Below are 22,940 nucleotides of genomic sequence, written 5' to 3'. Positions count from 1 at the left end.
GTTCTCTTTTCACACTACGCATGACACTTTCTCTTTACCGTTGACTGTGCCTGAGATTCCCTGACTCTAGCCCTTCAATATTCCTGATAGACACTGATAGAAAGCATAGGCTTTCCATTCCATCTGCTTTTCATAGTTTTTCTACATCTTAATTCATCTGTCAGTTGTACCTCATCAGCATTATATGAAAATGAAAGTTGACAACAAAACTTGGGGGAAACTAAAAAAATTGTATCCATGGCTGTGTGTATACCACACAAACATGAAAGATAAAATTGAGTTTTTTATTAATAAATAAGCTAAAATTGGGCATGGGAGTTTTGTTGTGTTTTTTTAAAATAAAATACTGTATGAAATAAATTCAGATTTTTAGTAAATAAACCCCTTAGAATAAAGTCTGATAGCGTGCCTTTAGTATAGAAGAGAACCATATTTGAAAATATTCACAATCCAGTGAAAGAAATGCAAAATCAGCAGGAAACATGACCAGAAATAGCTTAATGGGTAGCTGTTATTAGGATAAAAAAATATATGAAACTGTTGTGGGTATTTAATCTGTTGCATTAATAATATTGATTGCTATTTTTTTCGACAATGGTATTTGTGAATTTCTTCACTTAACTTTGTCTACTGTACACAACTAACTTATTGTATGTTCTCAGCCTCAAGGTGATTTCTTCAGTTTAATGAACTAATTACTATGGTTTAAAGGTCCAGTTACCAAGCAGCATGACCAGTTACCAGACAGCATGAGCTACAATAGAACCCACATTGTATGTTTATCATGGGACCAGAAAAAAATGGTGTAAAACAGGGAAAATGTCAAATCAGGGATGCATTATAATAGTATGCATTATATTTTGATGGGACCACACAAAAAATAGGGAAAACTTAAAATCTGGGAAGGTAAAAGTTTCACTGTATTTGTTTCAGAAAAAAATATAGGGTTGTTAAACAACCACTACAGTTTGGGCATGTGATTAGCTATGATAGTTCTTATACCAATGTGTAAGCAGAATTTCTAATCTAAAAAATATTCAATCAGAAAGTCTATATCTATCCAGCAAGAACATGAATGTAAATGTAAAGTACTGGTCAAAACATATGTTTAGGTTGGCCACAAGGGCGAGACAGAGGATAACAGTTGTGAGAGAAAGTCCCCAGTGGGTGGAGAATAAGAAGAAGATATGGATACGTACAAGGCACAACTGAGAAGAGAAGTGATGAGTACAAAGCACACAAAGAAGAAGCCACAAAAAGAACACTGTGGTGTTTATGAAAATGGCCTGTAGATGTCACTGTGCTCAGACTTATACTGTGCATACTTCCTGGTAGCTTAAAAGTGAAAGCTTACTGTTGTGTAATGACTGCATAAGAGCCTGCTAATAAAAGCACTGTTATACTCTACTCCTTGGCTACCAAAACATAACAAATAGCGACAAGGATGGCTCTTCTACCTCTGCAGCAGCCTGCACCTTTTCTTCCAAACCCTGGTGAGCTTACAATACCTTTTACTGCTTGGATTCATATGTTTGAAAATTACATTATTGCTGCTGACCAAGGGGAGATTTCTGCTGCTAGAAAGCATGCTCTACTTATTCACTGCCTGGGAGCAGAGGGACAGCGTATATTCTATATATTACCATTACCTGATGATACTTATGAAACTGCTCTTACTGCTACAGATGAAGCCACTTGGATTTGTGAGATAAATGCGTCATGACTCATGGTTAATTGAAGAAACTGCGTTATCTAAAGTCATCTTAACTCATTTAATGCATTTAACCTTTCCATTAGCATACCAAAGCACCATTGTGAACAATGGTGAATGCTTTAATTAGATGGGATGTTGTGACGCAGTTTTCTGTGTTAAATGAGATAAATGGGATATCTGTGTTTAGTTATTCTGTGTCAAACAGACAAACCAAAGTGGCTGCATCTGTATAAAGAATTTTTTCATGCCAAGAGTAAATGTGGTTGTTGAAAGATATAAATTGGCGGATCCACAGAACAATTTGTAGCAGCTTTGAGAGAGCTGGTTGTTACCTGTGACTTTTGGAATCTAACAGATGAAATGCTAAGAGACCAAATAGTGGAAAAAACAAACTCACCTCGCATTAAAGAGACTGCTCCTAGAACAGGATTTAACCCTTGCAAAGGCAACTGCTGGGAATGTACAGATTGTGAATTCAGCACTGTGGTCTAATAATGCACAGTCACAGGCAAAATACAGTGCTAAGGAAAGGGATTGACTTACACTGCAAAACCATGCAGCAAATACAAATAGAAAATACTGCTTTCGCTGTGGTTCAACACAACACACTGCAAATAATGTTACATGTCCTGCAAAAGCCAGCACCGGTTTCTTTGCCGGCCGCCCCTAGGCCGCGCGGTCCGACCAGGCGGCCGCACGGTCCTAGCGCCCGCCTACACTTCCCCTTCCCAGTGCGTCGGCGAAAAAAAGCCGGCGCAGCTGGTGTAATTGAACACATCCCCATAATGCAGCTGGGCGGCATGCAGCTGGGTGGCATGCCGCCCCTATTTTTTGCCGCCCTAGGCCCGGGTCTATGTGGCCTTGCCACAAATCCGGGCCTGGCAAAAGCTAAATGGTACCGCAAATGCACAAAAGTAGGACATTTTGCTAAGATCGGCCATAGTTCTGCTAAAGATGTTCATGAAGTCACTACTACAAATGTCACAGTATTAAGTGTGGATAAAGCTGGTACATTTATTCCAGACAAGTTTATATATGTCAGTACTGCTTCTGCTGACAAGGGACACTCCATTAACCTGATGCTTGATACAGGTTCAGCTGTTTCTATACTACCAAAGGATATTTTCTTGAAATACTTTGCAAAAGATCTGCTTGTTGCACCTGCCCTGAAACTGGTCAGTTATTTAAAGGATTCAATCCCTGTGCTTGGTTGCTTGCCAGTGACTGTACAATTTGAATCAAATACTGCAAAATGTGACTTTTTCATTGTGAATAAGGGTACTGCTATACCTGGAAGGGATCTCTTTGTTGCATTAAACCTACAATTAGTTGATGGTCTCATTACTACAGCATCAGTGCCTGCCACACAGCCTGTGTCTAAAATTTAACCACAAAGCTGGGCTGTGAGAAGAACTTTGTACACAAAGTTAAGTTGAGACCAGATCTAAAACCAGTACCATTTCCTGATTCAGCATGGGAAAAACTTGCTATTGATATTGTCGGTCCTTTTACAGATGCTCCTATAGACTGTAGATTTGCTATAACCTTGATGGTCTATTACAGTAAATGGACAGAAATTGCATTTGTTTCTCACATAACATCAGCTACAGTGATAACATTTCTGTCTACAGTCTTCAGCAAAGAAGGTAATCCAAAGGAGTTAATATCAGACAACGGACCACAGTTTGTCTCATATGAGTTTGAATCCTTTCTGAGAGAGAGGAATATTGTGCATAGGAAATCTTCAGTGTATAACCCACAAGCAAATGGAGAAATCGAGAGATTCAACAGAAGTCTGAAAGAAGCACTACAGACAGCAAATCTTACTGGGAAATCTTGGAAAGTATTTACAACAGAGTTCCTACATTACTAAAGAGACACGCGCCATGCAACAACCCAATCATCTCCAGCTGAATTATTACATGGCAGACAGATGTGCACTAAGTTACATGTTGCAGACATCAAACGCCCACAAAATACTGTACCTACAAAATCATCTACTGCTGACATTGTGAAATGTCAACAAGCCAAATGCAAGGCTTATACTGACAGAAAACGTGGTGCCAGAGAAGTACACTTTCAGCCTGGATCTTTAGTCAGAATTAAGAAACCAGGAATACTGAAACAAGGACAATAAATTTACTACACCACTAGTGAGACGCCAGTGGGGACCATACACATTCATTGTTGTTGTTTATTACATTTGCCCAAATGCTTTCCTACTATAGGGGGAATATGTGGCCTGTAGATGTCACTGTGCCCAGACTTATACTGTGCATACTTCATACAGCTTAAAAGTGAAAGTTACTGTTATGGATTGCCTGCATGAGCCTGCTAATAAAGCACTGTTATACTCTACTCATCCTAAGCTACCCAAAACATAACACATAGGACAGTTAGTTTTTAAACCTCTCTTTTTGAATCAGAGTCCATAATTTGGGGAGGTTGCTACAGATGAGATAACTTTTCTGATAATGAAGTTGATTTGAAATGGCATAGTTTAACTCCAAAGGATTGGGTAACAAGTTGAAATTCCTTTCTTTAAAGAAGTTTAAAGAAATGTGTATGGTGAAGTTCCTTTTTTTACTTGTACTGTCAATTAGCAAAGTCTTTGTATAGAGTCGTATGTTAGTGAAGTTTTCTGGAAGTTCATGGGTTGTCTGATGTGCTTGGAGTAAAGTATTTTATGTTTTGAATAAATGTAGGCAAACAAGTGTACATCAGTGTTTCCCGTGGTGCTGTTTTAGATTTGAGTGAGTGGAAATTTAAAATAATAATAAAATAATAATTTGAAAATATTAGTCCAGTTCTGTGTCCCTACTGTATACCTTAAACTAAAATAATTCAACATTATTGATGACACTGAGTGCAAAATCAAAGGGGTGAGGTTTGCCTGCTAACTTGTGCATTAGAATAATTAAGGCACTTAAGATGAATATTTATTTTTCCCCAGACTGTACCTGGCATAGCTCAGATCCTTATTTATTTGGGGATGAAAACAATATAGACAATTCTGTAATATCCCAAAATATATACTACTACCTGAAAGCACAACAATATTAGGTAATGAATGTGCAGTTGAGGGGTCCATCAGTCAGGTGGAGGTAGGAATAAATATGTAAATAAGGATTTAAATAAATGCTGAATGTATAGTTTTAGGTATTTACGGGTAAGCTTAAAGGAGAACTAAAGCTTAACTAAAGAAGTAGGCTAGAAATGTTGTACATTATGTTTTGGGCTTCTGTACCAGGACAAGGCAACCACAGCCCTTTACCAGTAAAGATATGTGCCTCTGAAGATGCCCCAGTAACTTCCCATCTGCTTTTCTGCTGATTCCTTGCACATGCTCTGTGCTGCTGTCACTTACTGAGCTTAGGGACTAAGTCACAATATACAGTACACATGAAATATAAATGTCATAATAAAAGGCTGATTACTAATTATCACAGATAATTCCTACATGGCAGCACATAAACCAGTGCAACTAGCATCAGAATTTAACATTCAGCCCTGTAGCATCAGCTTATATTACAGGCCAACCTCAATTTCTGCTTGATAATTTGCAATGACCCCTCAGCTTAGCTTCTCAACAGATGCTCACACTGAGCATGTGAGTGTGGCAGACACTTTGCAAGATGATAACCCCCTGTGTCAAGTTTGAAGTCCTGGATCATTGCTGCTATTTTGAATAGAAACTTTAGACTGGTGTAATAAGTGCAGTATATAAAATGTGTCATTTTTAGCTGTATTAATTTTTAGGGTTTAGTTCTCCTTACACTATGTCACAAAGTAGGAACAGACAATTGATGATCCATTTATTTTGCTCACAATAAGTATACTGCAGAATTAAAATGTATTAAAATAAGTATGAAAGTAAAGTATGAAATGTGCTGCAGATGCATACCTTTTAAGTCCAGATGGTGCAAGGTGTCTTCATTTTCATATAAACTGTTACACTATATAATGATATAGTGATATTTTTCCAAATGATACACACCGACTGATGAAGCATGCATGTTTGTACTCAAGCTTGGTGGCTTCTAGAGCTAGGGACTTTATCACTCACAGATCCAATTAAGTATTTGTAAAAAGAAAAATAAATTACTATAGTATATCAGGTACAATAACCCTTACATGTTTGTGCACATCATTTAAATAGCCTACACATTCTTCCATGATGCTACCTGTTATAGTTGAAACCTGCATTTTTTGGGGGGCATCGATTTGTCTTTCAAAGCAGGAAGTTTGGGGAATGTAAACCCAGACCACACTAAGGGGGAATTAACTAAAGGTTGAATCTGCGCCTTAGAAGACTTTGCCACACTTCGCCAGACGTTAATTTGCAGCGCATACACTAATTCATCAAAATGCAAAGTTACATCTCAGCAAACATATGCTGGTGAAGTTTCACTAGTGTAAATTCATCAGAGTGAGCATTTGATAGCGAACTTTCGTTAGCATTAATTTCTGCCTAGTGAAACTTAATTAACACGCTTAGGTCAATTTGAATGAGTGGCCACTTATTATTAAAAATGTCCAAGGAAGCAAAATTAAGACAAAAGAGATCCTCAGTTGTCCTAAAAATGAGCCCACCCTAAATGTGGCATGCCTCTCAAATGGTAAAAAAAAAATTATTAAAACAAAAATATTTAACAGTTACAACTTTTAGACACAATTCTGAAAATATGAAAAAATGCCATTGTTTTTTAAAAATGTAAAAAACTTTTTGGCATACAGGATATAATATCACTGACATAAGATTGAGGAGGATGTAGCTTCATCTTATCAGTTTGCTATATATATATATTATGGCGAAGGAAACACTCCTTTTATTGTAAAATAAAAATGTAATATTCCTTTTATTGTAAAATCTACAAATGTCTTGATGAGCTAATAATTTCCTGCTTTTATTCTTTTTGTTTATTAAAAAATTCCAATAAACATAATTGGAAAAGAAAGGAAACACTGGTGAGAGGGACGATCTTCAGCCTGGTGAAAGGGCACAAAACTTCGTTAGCGATTAACTCTTTTGGTAGTGAATTGTTCTCTGCCCCTGTTAGTGCATTTGTGACGGTATTTCTAGCAAATTTTTGCTAGCGATGGCCACTTTGCCCTTTAGTAAATTTGCCCCTATGTATTGGTGATCTCTAACTCTGTTCACAGTTAACTGTACTAACCTTGACATTAGCTAAAACATTTTTAGGCTTTCCTCCTTTACTTAATCCACCTTGTAGGGTCAGACATCTACATTAGCAGTATGGCAGTCTTCACAAGTCCTAGCATTTCAACCCCCAGTGGATGTTATTGCCTGGTATTAAAATCAACACCATAAGAGTTTTCTATGAAAACCTCCAGATAATGTTTTAATCACAAAAATGCTCAATGAAATGAAAAGAGCTAAGAATTTAAATCAGTTGCTACATTTTAAAGTTATTGTGATATTATTGTGAATTATTGTAATATCACATCTTTAAATAATACAATTAAAGATGTTTCTTATAGCATCAAAAAGCCAAGAATTCAGCTGATCTGATAACTGCATAGTATGCAGCACTTACCTGTGTATAATTCTGTGTCTGTATATTCATCCACTTTTTTATAATGCAGTATGTAATCAGAGACTTTGGTTCCTACTGGTGCCTGCACATCTAACCACTCCAGAGCTACAACAGTGCTAGAGGGTTCCATGTTTGGTGAAAGGAGTAACCTGTAGTGAAGTTAACAAAACTGTAAATGTGAGATCCGCAAGGAGATTGGACTTTTCTTATTACAAATATGTAGTTACTCACACAGGTGAAGGAAGAGGACTACAGTTTGGGAGGCCATTATCATCAAAGGCACTTAAATCACATCGACACCAGTCTTCAATAACTACTCCATTTCCTGAGCACCAATACAAACTCATGAATGCACTTCGGAGGGCCTGAGCAATAGCAGAAGGAAAACATTTACAAATTAGTCATTCCTCAGCAACATTAAAGATTTAGTTTAGAGATGTAGCATCTCTGCCATCATCAAGCTCTGCTGAGTTAGAGCTCCAGGCACGCTGAGGACTGCAGCAGAGCTTGAAATGTCCCGGCCAACTAAGAGATAAAACAAGCAAAGCAACAGAATGAAAATTAAAGCCAAGGCAGAGACTACATATGCCCTTCAACTGTAATCAAAAGATGGCACTGTTTATATGTATGTCCTAATTGCCTATTTGCCTTACATAGCGATTTAGAGATTTTTCAAAAACTATTGAGAATTTACTCCCAATATACAGTCATTATGAAAATGAATAATTAGAGTAAACCCTGATCAGAAGGGAGAGTTCAAAATATATTATCACATATATCATAATCACTGGTAAGGCCAAATCCAGAATATATAGTGCAGTTGTGGTCTCAAAGGCTATAAAATAATAAAACTGTTATAGTGTTCTTAAGTATCTCTATAAACTGATGTATTTGTAACTTTTCAGGATGTAATTAAAAGTGGTTATCTCCACCATGTCACCATGTTAATGATGGAATGAGTTCCATCATTAACAATTTATTAGCTGATTCCTTATCTTAATCTGAAGCTGTATTGGAAGTATTTTCATTTTCAAAGGAGAGGCTCATTTATCAACATTCTCACTTTAGTGGTTATAGAGTTTTGAATAATACTCTTTTTCTCTAAAAACCCAGAATGCCATTTAATTTATTAAAAGATCCAAGTATAAACAACTAAAAGTGTTTAATTTTTTGGACAATTACTAGTGAAAATAAATATGAAAACCTCTAAAAGTCTGAATGGCTAAAAAATTTCCAAAAGGATCAGCGCAGCCCCCATTAGCTTTTATAGGACCTTGAATACTTTTACTTGGTACATTTTTGTATTACAGTTTTTCATTGCTTTTACATTTAATAAAGCTCTTAGAGAAATTTGTATAAAACCCAAATTTTTAGAGAAAAAATATGATTTGTGAAAAAAATAGAAATGTGAAACGTATGTGATGTTGCCCATAGAAACCAATCAGATCTTTACTTTCGTTTTCTAACTTGTAGGTGACTGCTGAAATCTACTGCTGATTGATAGCTATAAGCAAAACAGGTCCTAAATGTGTTTTTATTTGGAAGGGCCCTTGCATTTGTCCAGCATTATAATGATGGGTTGTGTTTTTAGCATATAACAGAAGTAATAAATTTCACTATTTTTTTTTATTTGTTTTTGATATATGTATGTCTGTATGTATAATTTTATTTTAGGATAAGCAACATTGTACAATTTTACAATTGTCCAGGATGGACAATCATTTGAATAAATATGTTTATGAAGTTCCATGTGTTATTTTTATCATATTAAGTGCCATGTGCTAACATTACATTAATACATTAATACATTAATACATTTTACTTTTTGTTAGTGAACAAGCTCCAATGAAATTTTTTTTTTTTTTACAAAAATGTCATTACTGTGTAAGAAACTCAGTCTATTAATCCTAGTCAATGCCTAGCTTGATCATTCAAACCACAGGCTAAGGGGCAGATGTATTAAGGGTCGAATATCGAGTGTTAATTAACCCTCGATATTCGACTGGCAAATTAAAATCCTTCGACTTCGAATATCGAAGTTGAAGGATTTTGCGCAATTCGTTTGATCGAACGATCGAAGGAATAATCGTTCCTTCGAATCGAACGATTTGAAGGATTTTAATCCATCGATCGAAGGATTATCCTTCAACCAAAAAAAGATAGCCAAGCCTATGGGGACCTTCCCCATAGGCTAACATTGACTTCGGTAGCTTTTAGGTGGCGAACTAGGGGATCAAAGTTTTTTCTTAAAGAGACAGTACTTCGACCATCGAATGGTCGAATAGTCGAACGGTTTTTAGTTCAAATCGTTCGATTCGAAGTCGTAGCCGAAGGTCGAAGTAGGCCATTCGATGGTCGAAGTAGCCAAAAAACACATCGAAATTCAAACTATTTTTTCTTCTATTCCTTCACTCGAACTTAGTGAATGGGCCCCTTAATGTTTGAGTTTTTTAAATCTCACACGAACTGTCCTGCCACCACCTTTATTTTTCCCAGATAAGAGTAAGAATTAGATGTTAATGGCATGGTCACATTGTTCAGCAACAATGCAGTAAGGGTTTTCTAAAGAGATGACATTCTTTATGACTTATTCTTTTTCAAATATCAGCTTATTTTAGATTTCTCTGTTACAGTACAGAAGATAAATTGGCATCTTTAGTCAAAGAAAATAGTGCAGATCTTCTTACACGTGAGAATTGCTGTATCAGGTGGAGCAATATCAATAAAAGGCATGCAATATTATTTTCACTGGCATAAGCATTTTGCTATATGTCAATTTACAATGACTTTGCAGCATTTAAAAAGGACAACTATAAAAGGACGGTTTACATAACTCTAAAGCGAGTTGTGGAAACGGAGAATAGTGTGTTATTAAAGGGAAACAATCAGATTTATATTCATCACACCCTGCGTTATAATACAGGAAGATTTCCTTGGTTCTGAGGCTACGGCTATTTGTTGAATGGAAAACCATTTTTGAATGAAAATATCAGAAGCACAGATTCAAGGCACATGTTAATAATAACTCATTCTACAGTAAACAATATGTTCAATGGTTGGCACGTTTTGCCCAAGTAGTTTGTACATGTTTATCCAGCTGTTGAGTAATGATCAGTTAGACAATAATTGTAAAAAGAAAGAACTTACACTCGCACACCCTGGCCGTCCAGAAAAACACGAATTCCAGGTGCTCGATGATAGAGGAATTTGGCAACCTCAGAAGCAACGTGGAAACAGAACACACCGGCACAACATGGGTACTACTAGCAGGTATAACCTTGCTCGTTTATTGCGGATGCAACGTTTCGGGGCGTGACCCCTTTCTCAAGCATCCGCAATAAATGAGCAAGGTTATACTTGCTAGTAGTACCCAAGTTGTGCCGGTGTGTTCTGTTTCCAGTTAGACAATAACACATGGGTGGCAAAGTAACCCTGAAAGAACATTTTGCCCTGCAGATTGATCATAGTTACATTGTTAATTTGGACTAAAACTGCCACCATCAAAGGCATTAATTGAATTGGCCATCACAACATCATCTAGCAGGGCATTCCACAACCTTAGTGTCCTCACTGTGAAGAACCATCTACACTGCTTCAAAGGAAAGTTCTGTTCCTCAAGTCTCATGTCTTTGGCTGTAGTAAATAATGCCAGTCAACAGCATCAAGGGCAAATAAGGTCTTGCTCTGTATTAAAAGGGGGATTATATGTGGTGCAGTTTTGGTCTCCAGCGCTCAAACAGGACATTATTGAATTAGAGAGGTACAGAGGGCAACTAAACTGGTAAAAGGTATGAACAATCTTAGCTATGAGGAAAGACTGGTCAAATTGGGGTTTTTTTCACAGTGGAGAAGAGGTGCTTAAGGAGTGATATTTATGTATAAATATATAAGGGGATCATATAATAATCTCTCTAATGCTTTATTTTCCAGCTGATGCAAGATCACCCATTCAGAGTAGAAGAAAAGAGGTTCCGCCTAAATATTCGGAAGGGGTTTTTTACAGTGAGAGCTGTGAAGATGTGGAATTCTCTCCTTGAATCAGGCTGATACATTAGATAGCTTTATAAAGGGGTTGGATAGCTTTTTAGCAAGTGGGGGGATACAGGGTTATGGAAGATAGCTTACAGTACAAGTTCATTCAGGGACTAGCCCAATTTTGGAGTCAGGAAAGAATTTTTCCTCCTCTGAGGCAAATTGGAGCAGCTTCAAAGGGTTTTTTTTTTCCTTCCTCAGGATAAACTAGCAGTTGGGCAGGTTAAAAGGTCGAACTTGATGGATGTGTATATTTTTTCAAATTAATTTACTATTTAAAGGGGTTCCTCCTCCTTCTGTGGGAGAAAAGATCTCCCACTATCTGTCTATAACATCCTCTAATGCACCCTTACAAGCACATTTTCTCCAGAGAAAACAACCCCAGTCTTGACAGTTTATCAACATAGCTTAATTCTACCATTCCTTTTACAATCATGCTAGCACAAACTCCTAGCATTGTGATTTGTCATGTATTTAAGTATCCTATCCTTTATTACCCCTTCCAAAAGCTTTCTTATCACTGATGTTAAACTAACAGGCTTATAGCTTTCAGGCTGATAACAGGATTACTTTTTGAATAATGGCACCAAATTAGCAATTCACCAATATCTCTGCATTAAGACAGACCTCAGAAAATCCTGAAAAATTAAGAGGTTTGGCAATGACAAAGCTATGCTCTTTTAGTACCCTGGGGTGAATACCATTTGGTCCTTGACTCTTGTTAGCCTTCACATGTCATAGTCTCTTCTGAATTTCCTCCTAACTCACCTATCCATCAATAGTCATATGATTAGAATTGGAGCAACTATATTGGAAGTCATTAGCAGGTTCTTCAGTTATGTAAAAACAACACTTTTGCCTCGCTCTCATCAACCAAATGACCTTTCTTTTGATACTAGGGATACATAAATATTGTGTTTTGTGATGTCTTTGCTTGTTTACAAGGAGAATATACTGACATGTATATTTGTTAAGCAGCATGTAAAAGCCATTCTATTTTCCTTCTGAGTTTAACCCTGTGAAAAGACTAATTAATATATTGCAGAGGTGCTCTTACACTGCACAAAAGAGCCAAAATGCTCACCCACACAAATGCTATAGAAGAATTGGGGATTATTAGTAATTACTAGATGCAAAGAGAATCTTTCCTAGTAAGTTTCTTAACTATCTGAAGTAAAAAGTTGTAATTTGCCATATTTACAAACCTGCTAGCTTTTTTTTCTGACCTGGCTACCCTATTACTCCAGTTAATGTCTAAATAATTAAAGTCACAACTTGACCTAGTTGTATAGACTCTTTCATTTGTAAAAGTAGTTAGGCTTCATTCTCGTCACTTCTACCAGGTGGTTTGTACCATACATCAATGATAATTTTTTACTTTTAAGTTAACTTTTATTATGTTATAGAATTACATATTTTAAACAACTTTTCAATTGGTGTCCATTTGTTTGTTTTATCTTAAGTAATTGTCTACTTCTTCTCCCTCTTTTCAGCTTTCAAATAGGGGGGGGGGGACTGACCCTTGTAGCCAAAACTATTGGTCCTAAAACTATTGCTACATGTCATTACTTATTTTCTATACAGGCACTCTCCTATGCATTGCCAGTCTCTCATTCAAACCATTGCCAGGCTGCTAAGGTAAGTAAGACCCTAGCAACCAAATAGTTGCTGAAACTTTAAACTGGAGAGCTGCTAAACAAAACAAATAAATAAAAAACATATAGAATAAAAAAATACAAACAAATTGCAAATTGAATATTATTGTCACCATCATTAATTTGAAGGTGAACTACCAATTTAAGTCCAGTTAAAAACTCATTGGGGCAAATTTACTAAAGCGCGAAGTGGCTAACGCTAGCGCAAATTCACCAGCGTGACGTCATTTCGTTACATCGGCGATTTACTAATGGGCGCTGGTGTAAATTCGCTAGCAAAGTGAACCTTCTCTAGCAATACTTCGCACCCTTATGCCAGGCGAAGTTGCGCTATGGCAAAGGGACGTAACTATGCTAATTCACTAACTTGCGGATTTTCATGAACGTTAACTCTAGCGCCAGACTTGCCTTTGCCAACTGAGACCAGGCGAAGTGCAATAGAGTAGATAGGGCTTGCTTCAAAAAAAGTTGGAATTTCCCAAAAAACGCTGGCGTCTTTTCCTTTTTTAAGGGTGATAGGCTGAAAAAGATTGTACATTTTTTTGGGGGTATCCTCCTTCCCCCCTACATTTCCTAACATATGGCACCTAAACTATACAGTGGGCACATGTATAGGGCAAAATAACAACTCTATTTCATTTTATGAAGCTTTCCCAGCTTGTGTAGTGTAATGTATTTGGTGCTACACTTACGTCCATTGTACTTTAACTTGGCACTGTATGCAAATTAGGAATCGCTAGCGTAACTTCGCTTTGCTTGACGAATTAACGTTAGCGCAACTTCGCTGCCCTTCGCCTCCCTGAGCGCAACTTCGCATTTTAGTGAATTTGCGTAGCGCTGGCGAAACTACGCCTGGCGATCTTCGGATCTTAGTGAATTTGCCCCATAATAGGGTTTTCACTACCCCGGGCTCCCCGTGCTATCCCTGGTAGTTGCATAAAGGCAAACACCTCTGCCTTTTTAATCCCGCTTTCTTTCCTTAAAAGGGTTTAACCATCTACATTCACAGGCCAGTCACGTTTCATCCCACCAGGTCACAGTAATACCAAATATATCATAATTTACTGTACATACAATTAACTCCAGCTCTCCTATTTTACCTAAAAGCTTCTGTGCATTTGCAAGCAGGTAGCAGACATTTTCCCTCTACATTATTCTGTAGTCAATTCTATAGTTTTAAATTTTTATTTGTAACAAAGGGATCTCCTTAAAGGAAAACTAAACCCCCCATAGCCAAAAGTCCCCACTGGCCCCACTCCCTTGGCCCCCTCCCCAACGCCCCCCCCCCCTGCAGAGCGTTACACCAGAATTGTGTAAATGGCTGCAAATGCAGAACATCGCAGCAGAGCACAGAGGCACCATGTTCACCCGCCTCGGTTTCTTTGCTAAGTGAGCACTGACACCTCCATATATGCGCATGCGCAGTTGGAGCCAGAGAGCTCCGTAAATTCCTGAAAGGCAAGAAGAGGATCTGGAAGAAGCTGAGGCTGACAAACATGGTGCCTTTGTGCCAGGCCTGGGAGTCAAAATAGGCCCTGCCATTCCAAGTACACAGAGGCCCAAACAGCCCCCCACCAGCCCAAACAGCCCCTTACCAGCCCACTATATGGTACCTTTCTATTGAACGATACAGCAGCCCCTCTGGCATTTGCCAGAACTCACAGATTGCCAGTCCGGGCCTGCTTTGTGCTCCGCTGCTCTGTTCTGCATGTGAGGTAAGAGGACACAATTCTGGTATAACACTCTCCAGGGGGGAGGTGAGGAGGGGGGCCCAGTGGGGACTTTTGGCTATGGGGAGTTTAGTTCTCCTTTAAGCTATATACTATGTGCCCCTTCTCTACCTTGGCCCCATTAGAATCTCACTGCCATATCTACACTAGTTTCCACATAATGCTCTAACTCAGCCCCCCCTTTACCTAGTTTAAACACTCCTACAGCCTCTTAGACATTATTTCCCCTAAGAAAGTGGACCCCCTTCCATTGAGGTGAAATCCATACCACAAGGAAAAATGAGCCTAGTGCTCTAGGTATGCAAACCCTTCTTTCTTACACCAATACTTTATGAGCCAGTTTACTTGGCAGACGTTCATGTCAAACAGTAACCCAATACATCTCAAATTATGTAATTGGTCAACATCAGAGGTTGATCTAGCAAATCAATTGTTTTGAGAACAAAAAACATTCTCCTTGTTGAGTAAAATAAAAATGTATTACTATGCTTAAAAACCTCTTATAGCAGAGTGCCAGTAAGACTAAAACTAATCAAACTGTATTGAATAATTCACAATTTAACTGTGAAAATGTGTTACCCTGCCATACAGAAAAAGTAAAAAAAAAAATATTAAATGTATCTAATAAAACAGAATGGAAAAGAAAGCTATTCTGAAAATGGAAAATTAGTTTGTCAGAACTAAATTTCCATAAACTTGATGGGTACATTTTCACCTTGGCAAGATGGTGTAACAAAAGCCTCAATGTCAATTTATTATTAGAGGAAAAGCTGAGTTGTGCAAAGAGGCTAAACAAACACTGGAAAAAAGTTTCATTTTTTTAGGCAGAGTTTTTCTAAAAGCTTCCTTCATTAAATAAAATGATTTAACTTGCACTTGTAAATCATGTTACATTAACTTGAAGTCAATATTGTGCATTTTTTAAATGCACATCATTCAGTCGCCTTGCTTAGATCAGTGTATTTTATATAAATACAAGGTATTATTTGGCAGAAAAGTGTTCCACAACTGCAGTTATTGAAAAAACACCACTAAGGATTGTTTGTAAATGCAGCTCATGGGGCTAAGTGCACTTTTTTAGATGCAAAGCGCCATGTTTTCCCCCCAAAATGAAGAGTTTTTTCTCTTCAAATGTAATTTTGGCTGTGCAACTATAACTATACGCTATAAGATCCGCTCATTTGGCAAGGTTGCCAAACGAGCAGATATTAACCCTTTATGCCCACTAATGGCTGGGCGATATTAGGCGAATCCGAATGTTCGGCCCTGGGGCCGCATCAAACTTGAAACCGATCGATATCTGGACGATTTTTGGCCTGATATCGATCGGGAGGATGTGTCTGGAGCCCCCACACATGGCCAGATAAGCTGGCGAATCGGTCTAAAGGACCGACATAGGCAGCTTTAATCTGCCTGTGTATGGCCTTTACTTCTGGAACAATTGTGTCAGATGCACCAAAATGGATGCAAAAGTAGTGTCTGACAAATTTGAGCACATTTTGACAGATGATTTCACATGATTTCAGTTAAAATGCCTTAAAGGGGTGGTTCATCTTTAAGTTAACTTGTATAGTATGTTATAGAATGGCCAATTCTAAGCAACTTTTCAATTGGACTTTAATTATTTTTATAGTTATTTAATTATTTGCCTTTTTCTTCTGAATTTCTTTAGCTTTCAAATGGGGGTCGCTGACCCCATCTAAAAACAAATGCTTTGTAAGGCTATAAATGTACTGTTTTTGCTACTTTTTATTACTGATCTTTCTATTCAGTCCCTCTCCTATTCATATTCCTGTCTCTTATTCAAATCAATGCATGGTTGCATGTGTCATTTATACCCTAGCAACCAGATTGCTTAAACTGCAAACTGGAGAGTTGCTGAATAAAAAGCTAAATAACTCAACATCCATCGGGTTGAAAAAAGACAAAGTCCATCAAGTTCTACATATATATACCGATATCTATACTAACTATAGAGTTTAGTATCACAATAGCCTTTGATATTATGTCTGTCCAAAAAATCATCCAAGCCACTCTTAAAAGCATTAACAGAATCAGCCATAACAACATCACCCGGAAGTGTATTCCACAAACCCACTGTCCTCACTGTAAAGAACCACGTACGTTGCTTCAAATGAAAGTTTTTTTCTTCTATTCTGAAGGGGTGGCCTCTGGTGCGGTGATCCTCTTTGTGGGTTAAAAGGTCCCCTGCTATTTGTCTATAATGTCCTCTAATGTACTTATAAAGTGTAATCATGTCCCCTCACAAGCACCTTTTTTCCAAAGAAAACAAGACTTCTCTGTACTCTCTCCAGCTCATTTAAGTCCCTCTTAAAGGGGAAGGAAACCTTGTCGGTGCAAACCCCCCACCCCCCCTCCCGTTTGTTGCCCACCCTCCCTCCTCCCCCTGGCCTACCCGTCCCGCTGGGCAAATGCCCCTAACTTGTTAATTACCCTTCTGCGCAGGTCCAGTCTACGGAGTTCATCGATGCCATCTTCTTCCATGCAATCTTCTTCCTGCTTTGAATGGCGCATGCGCAGTAGGATCATTTCGCCGGTACGATCTACTGCGCATGCACGTGACTTTTGGCGCATGCGCAGTAGATCCGTACCGGCGAAATGCTCCTACTGCGCATGCGCCAAAACGCCATTCACAGCAGGAAGAAGATCGCGTGGAAGAAGATGTCGTCTCTGAACTCCCTGGACTGGACCTGCGCAGAAGGGTAAGTAACAAGTTAAGGGCATTTGCCCAGCGGGAGGGGTAGGCCAGGGGGGAGGAGGGAGGGTGGGCAACACACGGGAGGGGGGGAGGGGTTTTGCGCCACCTAGGTTTCCTTCCCCTTTAAAGGAGAAGAAAAGTCGGTTCGCACTTGGGGGTGCCAAATGTTAGGCACCCCCAAGTGAATGTATTTACTTGCCTGAAACCCTGGCCGGTGCTCCTATCAGAAGAAAACTGCACCAGCGGTTATTCCAGCTAGCACCGCAGAGCGATCTTTTTCCAGCTTCTTCTTTCTTCAAATTTCCTGGGGCAGACGCATGCGCAGTAGAATGAAATAGCCGGCTTTTTAGTTAAAGTTTGGCTTTTCACTCTAATGCGCATGTGCAGCTGCAAGAAACATTAAGAAGCCAGAACACTTCATGGTGCTCAGAAAAAAGACACACGTCCACCAAGTTCCACATTTTAACTTTTTTTTAACCTGCCTTAACTGCCAGTTGATCCAGAGGAAGGCAAAAAAAAACATCTGAAGCCTCTCCAATTTGCCTCAGAGGGGGAAAAAAATCCTCCCTGTCACCAAAATAACAATTGGACAATTAGACAACGTGTTGTTTACAGAAAACCCTAGATCCTTCTCATTTAAGATAACTCCCAACACACTGCCCTTTAGCGTGTAACTATTTTTGCCAAAGTGCAAAACCTTGCATTTATCAAATTGAACCTCATTTTCCAGTTTGCTGCCCAGTTTTCCAACTTAGAAAAATCACTCTGCATAGTGGCAGCATCCTGCATGTAACCTATAGTTCTGCACAATTTAGTATAATCTGCAAAAATAGAAACAGTACTTTCAATGCCCAGCTGGAGGTCATTAATAAACAAGTTGAAAAGCAAAGGACCTAGTACAGAGCCCTGCTGAACGCCACTAACAACATGGATCCAATTGGAAAATGTTCCATTTACCACCACTCTTTGTAGCCAGTTCTCTATCCAGGCCTATTCCTTAACTTAACCTTTTAAATGCCACAGGACTTGTGGCAAAGGTACTTGAAATGTCACAGAACGTAGATTCTACATTCTGCAGCATTTCTCCCCCTGGAAGCAAAGGAGCAGCTAGCAAAGCCGCACCTTCGATTCCTGCTCATTCCCCCACCCCTAGACAACAAGCAGGAGGGGGAAATGAGCGGGTCCTTGGGCGCGATTGCCTAGGGGCCCCATAGTCAGCAGCAGGAGCACGTGGAACATGTGCATGCTGCTGCCTAGACTTCCGGGACGCCCACTTACCGGATCTGCGCAGCAATGGACTACTGCCAGCCATCACATTTTACACTATCAAAAACACTTAGATTTACACTTACACACACTTACATACATTTGTTTGGGGGATCAGGGGAGTTTCACACATTCACACATACTTGTACACACACACACAATTTCCCTAGTGTACACACACATATACACACTTACACAATTTTATAGCTATATTTATTTTTCTTATCGCATCATTTGTTTTGCCTGAAATTTTTTTTATTGCCATTGCACACTGTACAATACCTTTTATTTCGGTGATTATATTGCAACTTCGGTGATTTTGGTGCATTTTTAGCCATTTTATGCCATTTTATTGCATTTTCAGCTTTGCGTAGGTGTTGTTCGCTTATTTCTGTCCGTAAAACCTATTTGCTCATATATTCAAACTTTGATTCTGACTGCTGATTACACTAGGTGAAAAAAAAAGTGATTTTATACAATTTCGCTCTGTTCTTTCTTACTTAATTTTGCCCATGGAAATTTTGTCTGTTATATATCCATTTGGGGGTCTCTGCATACAACATAATTTGATACATCTTTGCATATTGGGCATCAAGCTGTTCAGTAGACCCCTGGCATTCATATTTAGGATGACTTTTGCTGGTACATTACAAAATGTGGGGTATATAATGCGGTAAAATGCAAGCTTTGTGGCGATTTTTAGAAATGTCATAAAAATTATGTTTAGCATAGCTTTGCAGTTTGGTATTTACCCCTTTTAGATTTGTCAGAATGTGTACTTTCGGAAAATATATGGTTTTCTAGGATCTCCATACTGTTAGGGGGTCTTATGTTGCATAATACACATACCGGGTGCTTGTCAGAGTGTCATATGTGAAAATTCATATGCACTATTTGATGGTCTCTGTATGCCACCTAGTTTGGTAAATCTTTTCATATCAGGCATCAAACTCTTCAGTAAACCCCTTGCTTTCAGATTTAGGATGCTTTATGCTGGTAGGCTATGAAATGTGTGGTATAAAATGGGGTAAAATGCAAGCTTTGCAAAGATTTTCAGAAATTTCATAAAAAAACGTTATGTTTAGCATAGCTTTGCAGTTTGCAGTAGAAAGATGTAATTACATGCTTTAGATTCGGCAGAACATGTTCTTTCAGAAAATATATGGTTTTCTAGGGTCTCCACACTGTTAGGGGGTCTTATGGCACATAATACACATACCTGGTGCTTATACTGTAGTAGCCAGAGTGTTATACGTGAAAATTCATATGCACTATTTGGATTTGGGGGTCTTTGTATGCCACATAGTTTGGTCTATGCATATTGGGCATTAACTTGTTTAGTAGATCCCTGGCGCTCACATTTAGGATGCTTTATGATGGTAGACTACAAAATGTGGGGTCTATAATTGGGTAAAATGAAAGCTTTGTGATGATTTATCAGAAATTTCATAAAAACCGTTATGTTTAGTATTGCGTTGCAGTTTGGTAGTTTGCAGTATAAAGATGTTACTACCTGCTTTACATTCGACAGAATGTGTACTTTCGGAAAATATAAGGTTTTCTAGGGTCTCCATACTGTTAGGGGGTCTCACGGCGCATAATACACATACCTGGCACTTATATTGTGGTAGCCAGAGTGTCATGTGAAAATTCATATGCACCTAGTTTGGTAAATCTATGCATATTGGGCATCAAACTGTTTAGTAGACCCTGTGCTCATATTTAGGATGCTTTATGCTGGTAATAATACATGGACGTTACGATGCTGGAAAGTTGAAGCTTTGAGGCAATTTTCAGGTATTTCACCAAAACCGCCAATTTTGGGAAAGCCTAGTGACTCAGTCGGAGCAGAAAGGCATGGGTACCCATTTTAGATTCCGTAGTGATTTGGAGCAGAAAGTAAGTAAGTAAAAGTTTATTTATATAGCACAAAGCATAGCTACAAAGTGCTTTACAGACAAAAATAACTAAAATAAATATCCAATAAACAATAACTCATCAAGTCATCCCCATAAATCAATAACAGCGACACTATATTACAGATTTGACTCACACTACTTAAAAACCAAAGTATAAAAATGAGTCTTCAGTTGCTTTTTAAAAATATCAACAGAACTGAACAGAAGGCATGGGTACCCATTTTAGATTTGGTAGTATGTGTACTTTCCAAAAATACATGGTTTTGGGGAAAAACCTATATTTCTGTGTTTTTTACCCCACAAAAAATGCAATCTGTGTGTTGATTTTGCATTAGCTGAAGTTACCCACAGGACTATTTGTATGCACTAACTTAATTTTGGGGCCTCTAAATGCCAGATACTTTAGTACACCTGAAGCTTTGGGGCAATTTTCAAATATTTCACCAAAACCGACAAATTTGGGAAAGTCTTGCGACTCAATAGTTTCAGAAAATATATAGTTTTGGGGGGTAAACATATATTTCTGTGTTTTTACCGAACAAAAAATGCAGTCAATATGTTCATTTTTCAATAGCTGAAGTAAAGTCCTAGACAATTTGGATGTGCTAACTTCATATTGGGGTGTCTAAATGCCAGATACTTTGGTAAACATATGCACAATGGGCATCAAACTGTTCAGTGGAGCCCTGGCAATCATATTGATGGTGCTTTTTCTTGGTACCTAATACAGTGTGGGACATGCAGAGCAGCAAAATAAAACCTTTGAAGTGATTTTTCAGAATTTTGATACATTTTTAGAAAAAAAACACTACGTTCAGACAAGCTTTGATATTGGGTAGTTAGGTGTAGAGAGACATAGTTAACCATTTTGGAATCAGCAGAATGTGTACTTTTCAAAAATATATGGTTTTCTGGGGTAAACCTACTGTTTCATGATTTTTTGGCCTTGGAATCTAAAGAATGACGTTTTCTGCCTTAGTGCTTTCAAAATTCGGTAATATACTCCCTGGAGTTTTTGCTGTACAGAAGTCCTAAATCTGCCTAAAACTAAACATATCTGGTAATGACACGTTCGAGAGATATGAGGCTTTCCAAATAATGAAATATTTGTGAAAAATAGGAAATCTTTTTGTGGTATTTAGCGCTATAAATCTTTTTGCAGAGGTGGAAATACATGAAAACTCAGGCAGATTTAGAAAGCTCAGTTTTCTCCCAAAAAAAACAATGTATACTTTTCCTAGGTAAACTATAGGTTTCCCCTCAAAAAATGGCTGGCACTTAGAGGGTTAACTAGTAATCTTCTGTGTGGCACTTTATCAAAAGCTTTAGCACATCCACTGCCATCCCAAAACCGAAGCCCCTGATCACCTTCTCATAAAAAGAAATCAAGTTAGTCTGGCAAGGTCTATTACGCATAAAGCCACTCTGGCACAAACTCATATTATTATGATTTGCGAAGAAGTCCAGTATCTTATCCTTTATTAACCCTTCAAAAAGCTTTCCTACTACAGAATGAATACCATCTGGCCTCGGACCTTTGTTTATCTTATAATGTAGTCCCTTTTGAATTTCTTTATGTGTGAACCATGCATCAGTAGTTGTATTACTAGAATTGGTGCTATTAAGAAGAAAACCTTCATTATCCGGTTCCGCTTTTTTTTCTCATCAACCAGCTGACCCCACCCTCTGATATTAACGGTCCCACCCCTTCCTGCTTCATTTTTTTACTGTTAACATATTTAAAAAATAATTTTGGATTCTTTTTACTGCTTGCTGCAATGTAGTTTTCCATAATGATTTCAGCTTGCCTGCTTTTTTGCATGATTTATTGGCCTCCTTATTAGTGATGGGCGAATTTATTCGCCAGGCACGAATTCGCAGCGAATTTGCGTGATTCGCCGCCAGCGAATAAATTCGCGAAACTCCCGCGAAAATTCGCGGCAAAAATTCGCCCGCGTCAAAAACATTTTTTCGAAAAAATGGACGCCGGCGTCAAAAACGGGCGCCGGCGTCGAAAACGGGCGCAGGCATCAAAAACGAGACGCCGGCGCCGTTTTGCGAATTTTTCGCAGTTTCGCGAAATTCGCGAATTTTTTGGCGAAGCGAAATGGCGCAAATTCGCCCATCACTACTCCTTATACCTTGTAAATGATTTGGCTGCCCAGGCTAACTTGAAAGCCTTAAAAACATGTCTTTTCTTATCCACCTCAACACCAAGGGACAGATTTACCTAGGGTCGAATATCGAGGGTTAATTAACCCTCGATATTCGACTGTCTAATTGAAATCCTTCGACTTCCAATATCGAAGTCGAAGGATTTAGCACTTTTCCTACGATCGACCGATCG

The 22,940-nt window shown here is 38.4% G+C and overlaps 1 protein-coding gene across 2 annotated transcripts in view; it reads right to left on the bottom strand.

Moving 5' to 3' along the window:
- Positions 1–22,940, bottom strand: part of LOC108698296 (astrotactin-2-like) — a 1,031,088-nt gene that overhangs the window by 166,590 nt on the left and 841,558 nt on the right. For both annotated transcript variants that reach the window (XM_018229686.2, XM_041572527.1), the window contains exons 17-18: positions 7,504–7,637; positions 7,273–7,421 (exon numbers count right to left, since the gene is read on the bottom strand). In XM_018229686.2, the coding sequence (XP_018085175.2) occupies positions 7,273–7,421; positions 7,504–7,637 (283 nt within the window). The remainder of the gene's footprint in view (positions 1–7,272; positions 7,422–7,503; positions 7,638–22,940) is intronic.

Source organism: Xenopus laevis, chromosome 8L (assembly GCF_017654675.1).
Source record: "Xenopus laevis strain J_2021 chromosome 8L, Xenopus_laevis_v10.1, whole genome shotgun sequence".
Lineage (NCBI taxonomy): Eukaryota > Metazoa > Chordata > Amphibia > Anura > Pipidae > Xenopus > Xenopus laevis.
The sequence above is the reverse complement of the archived record's forward strand: the minus strand, read 5'-3'. Positions and strand labels throughout refer to the sequence as shown.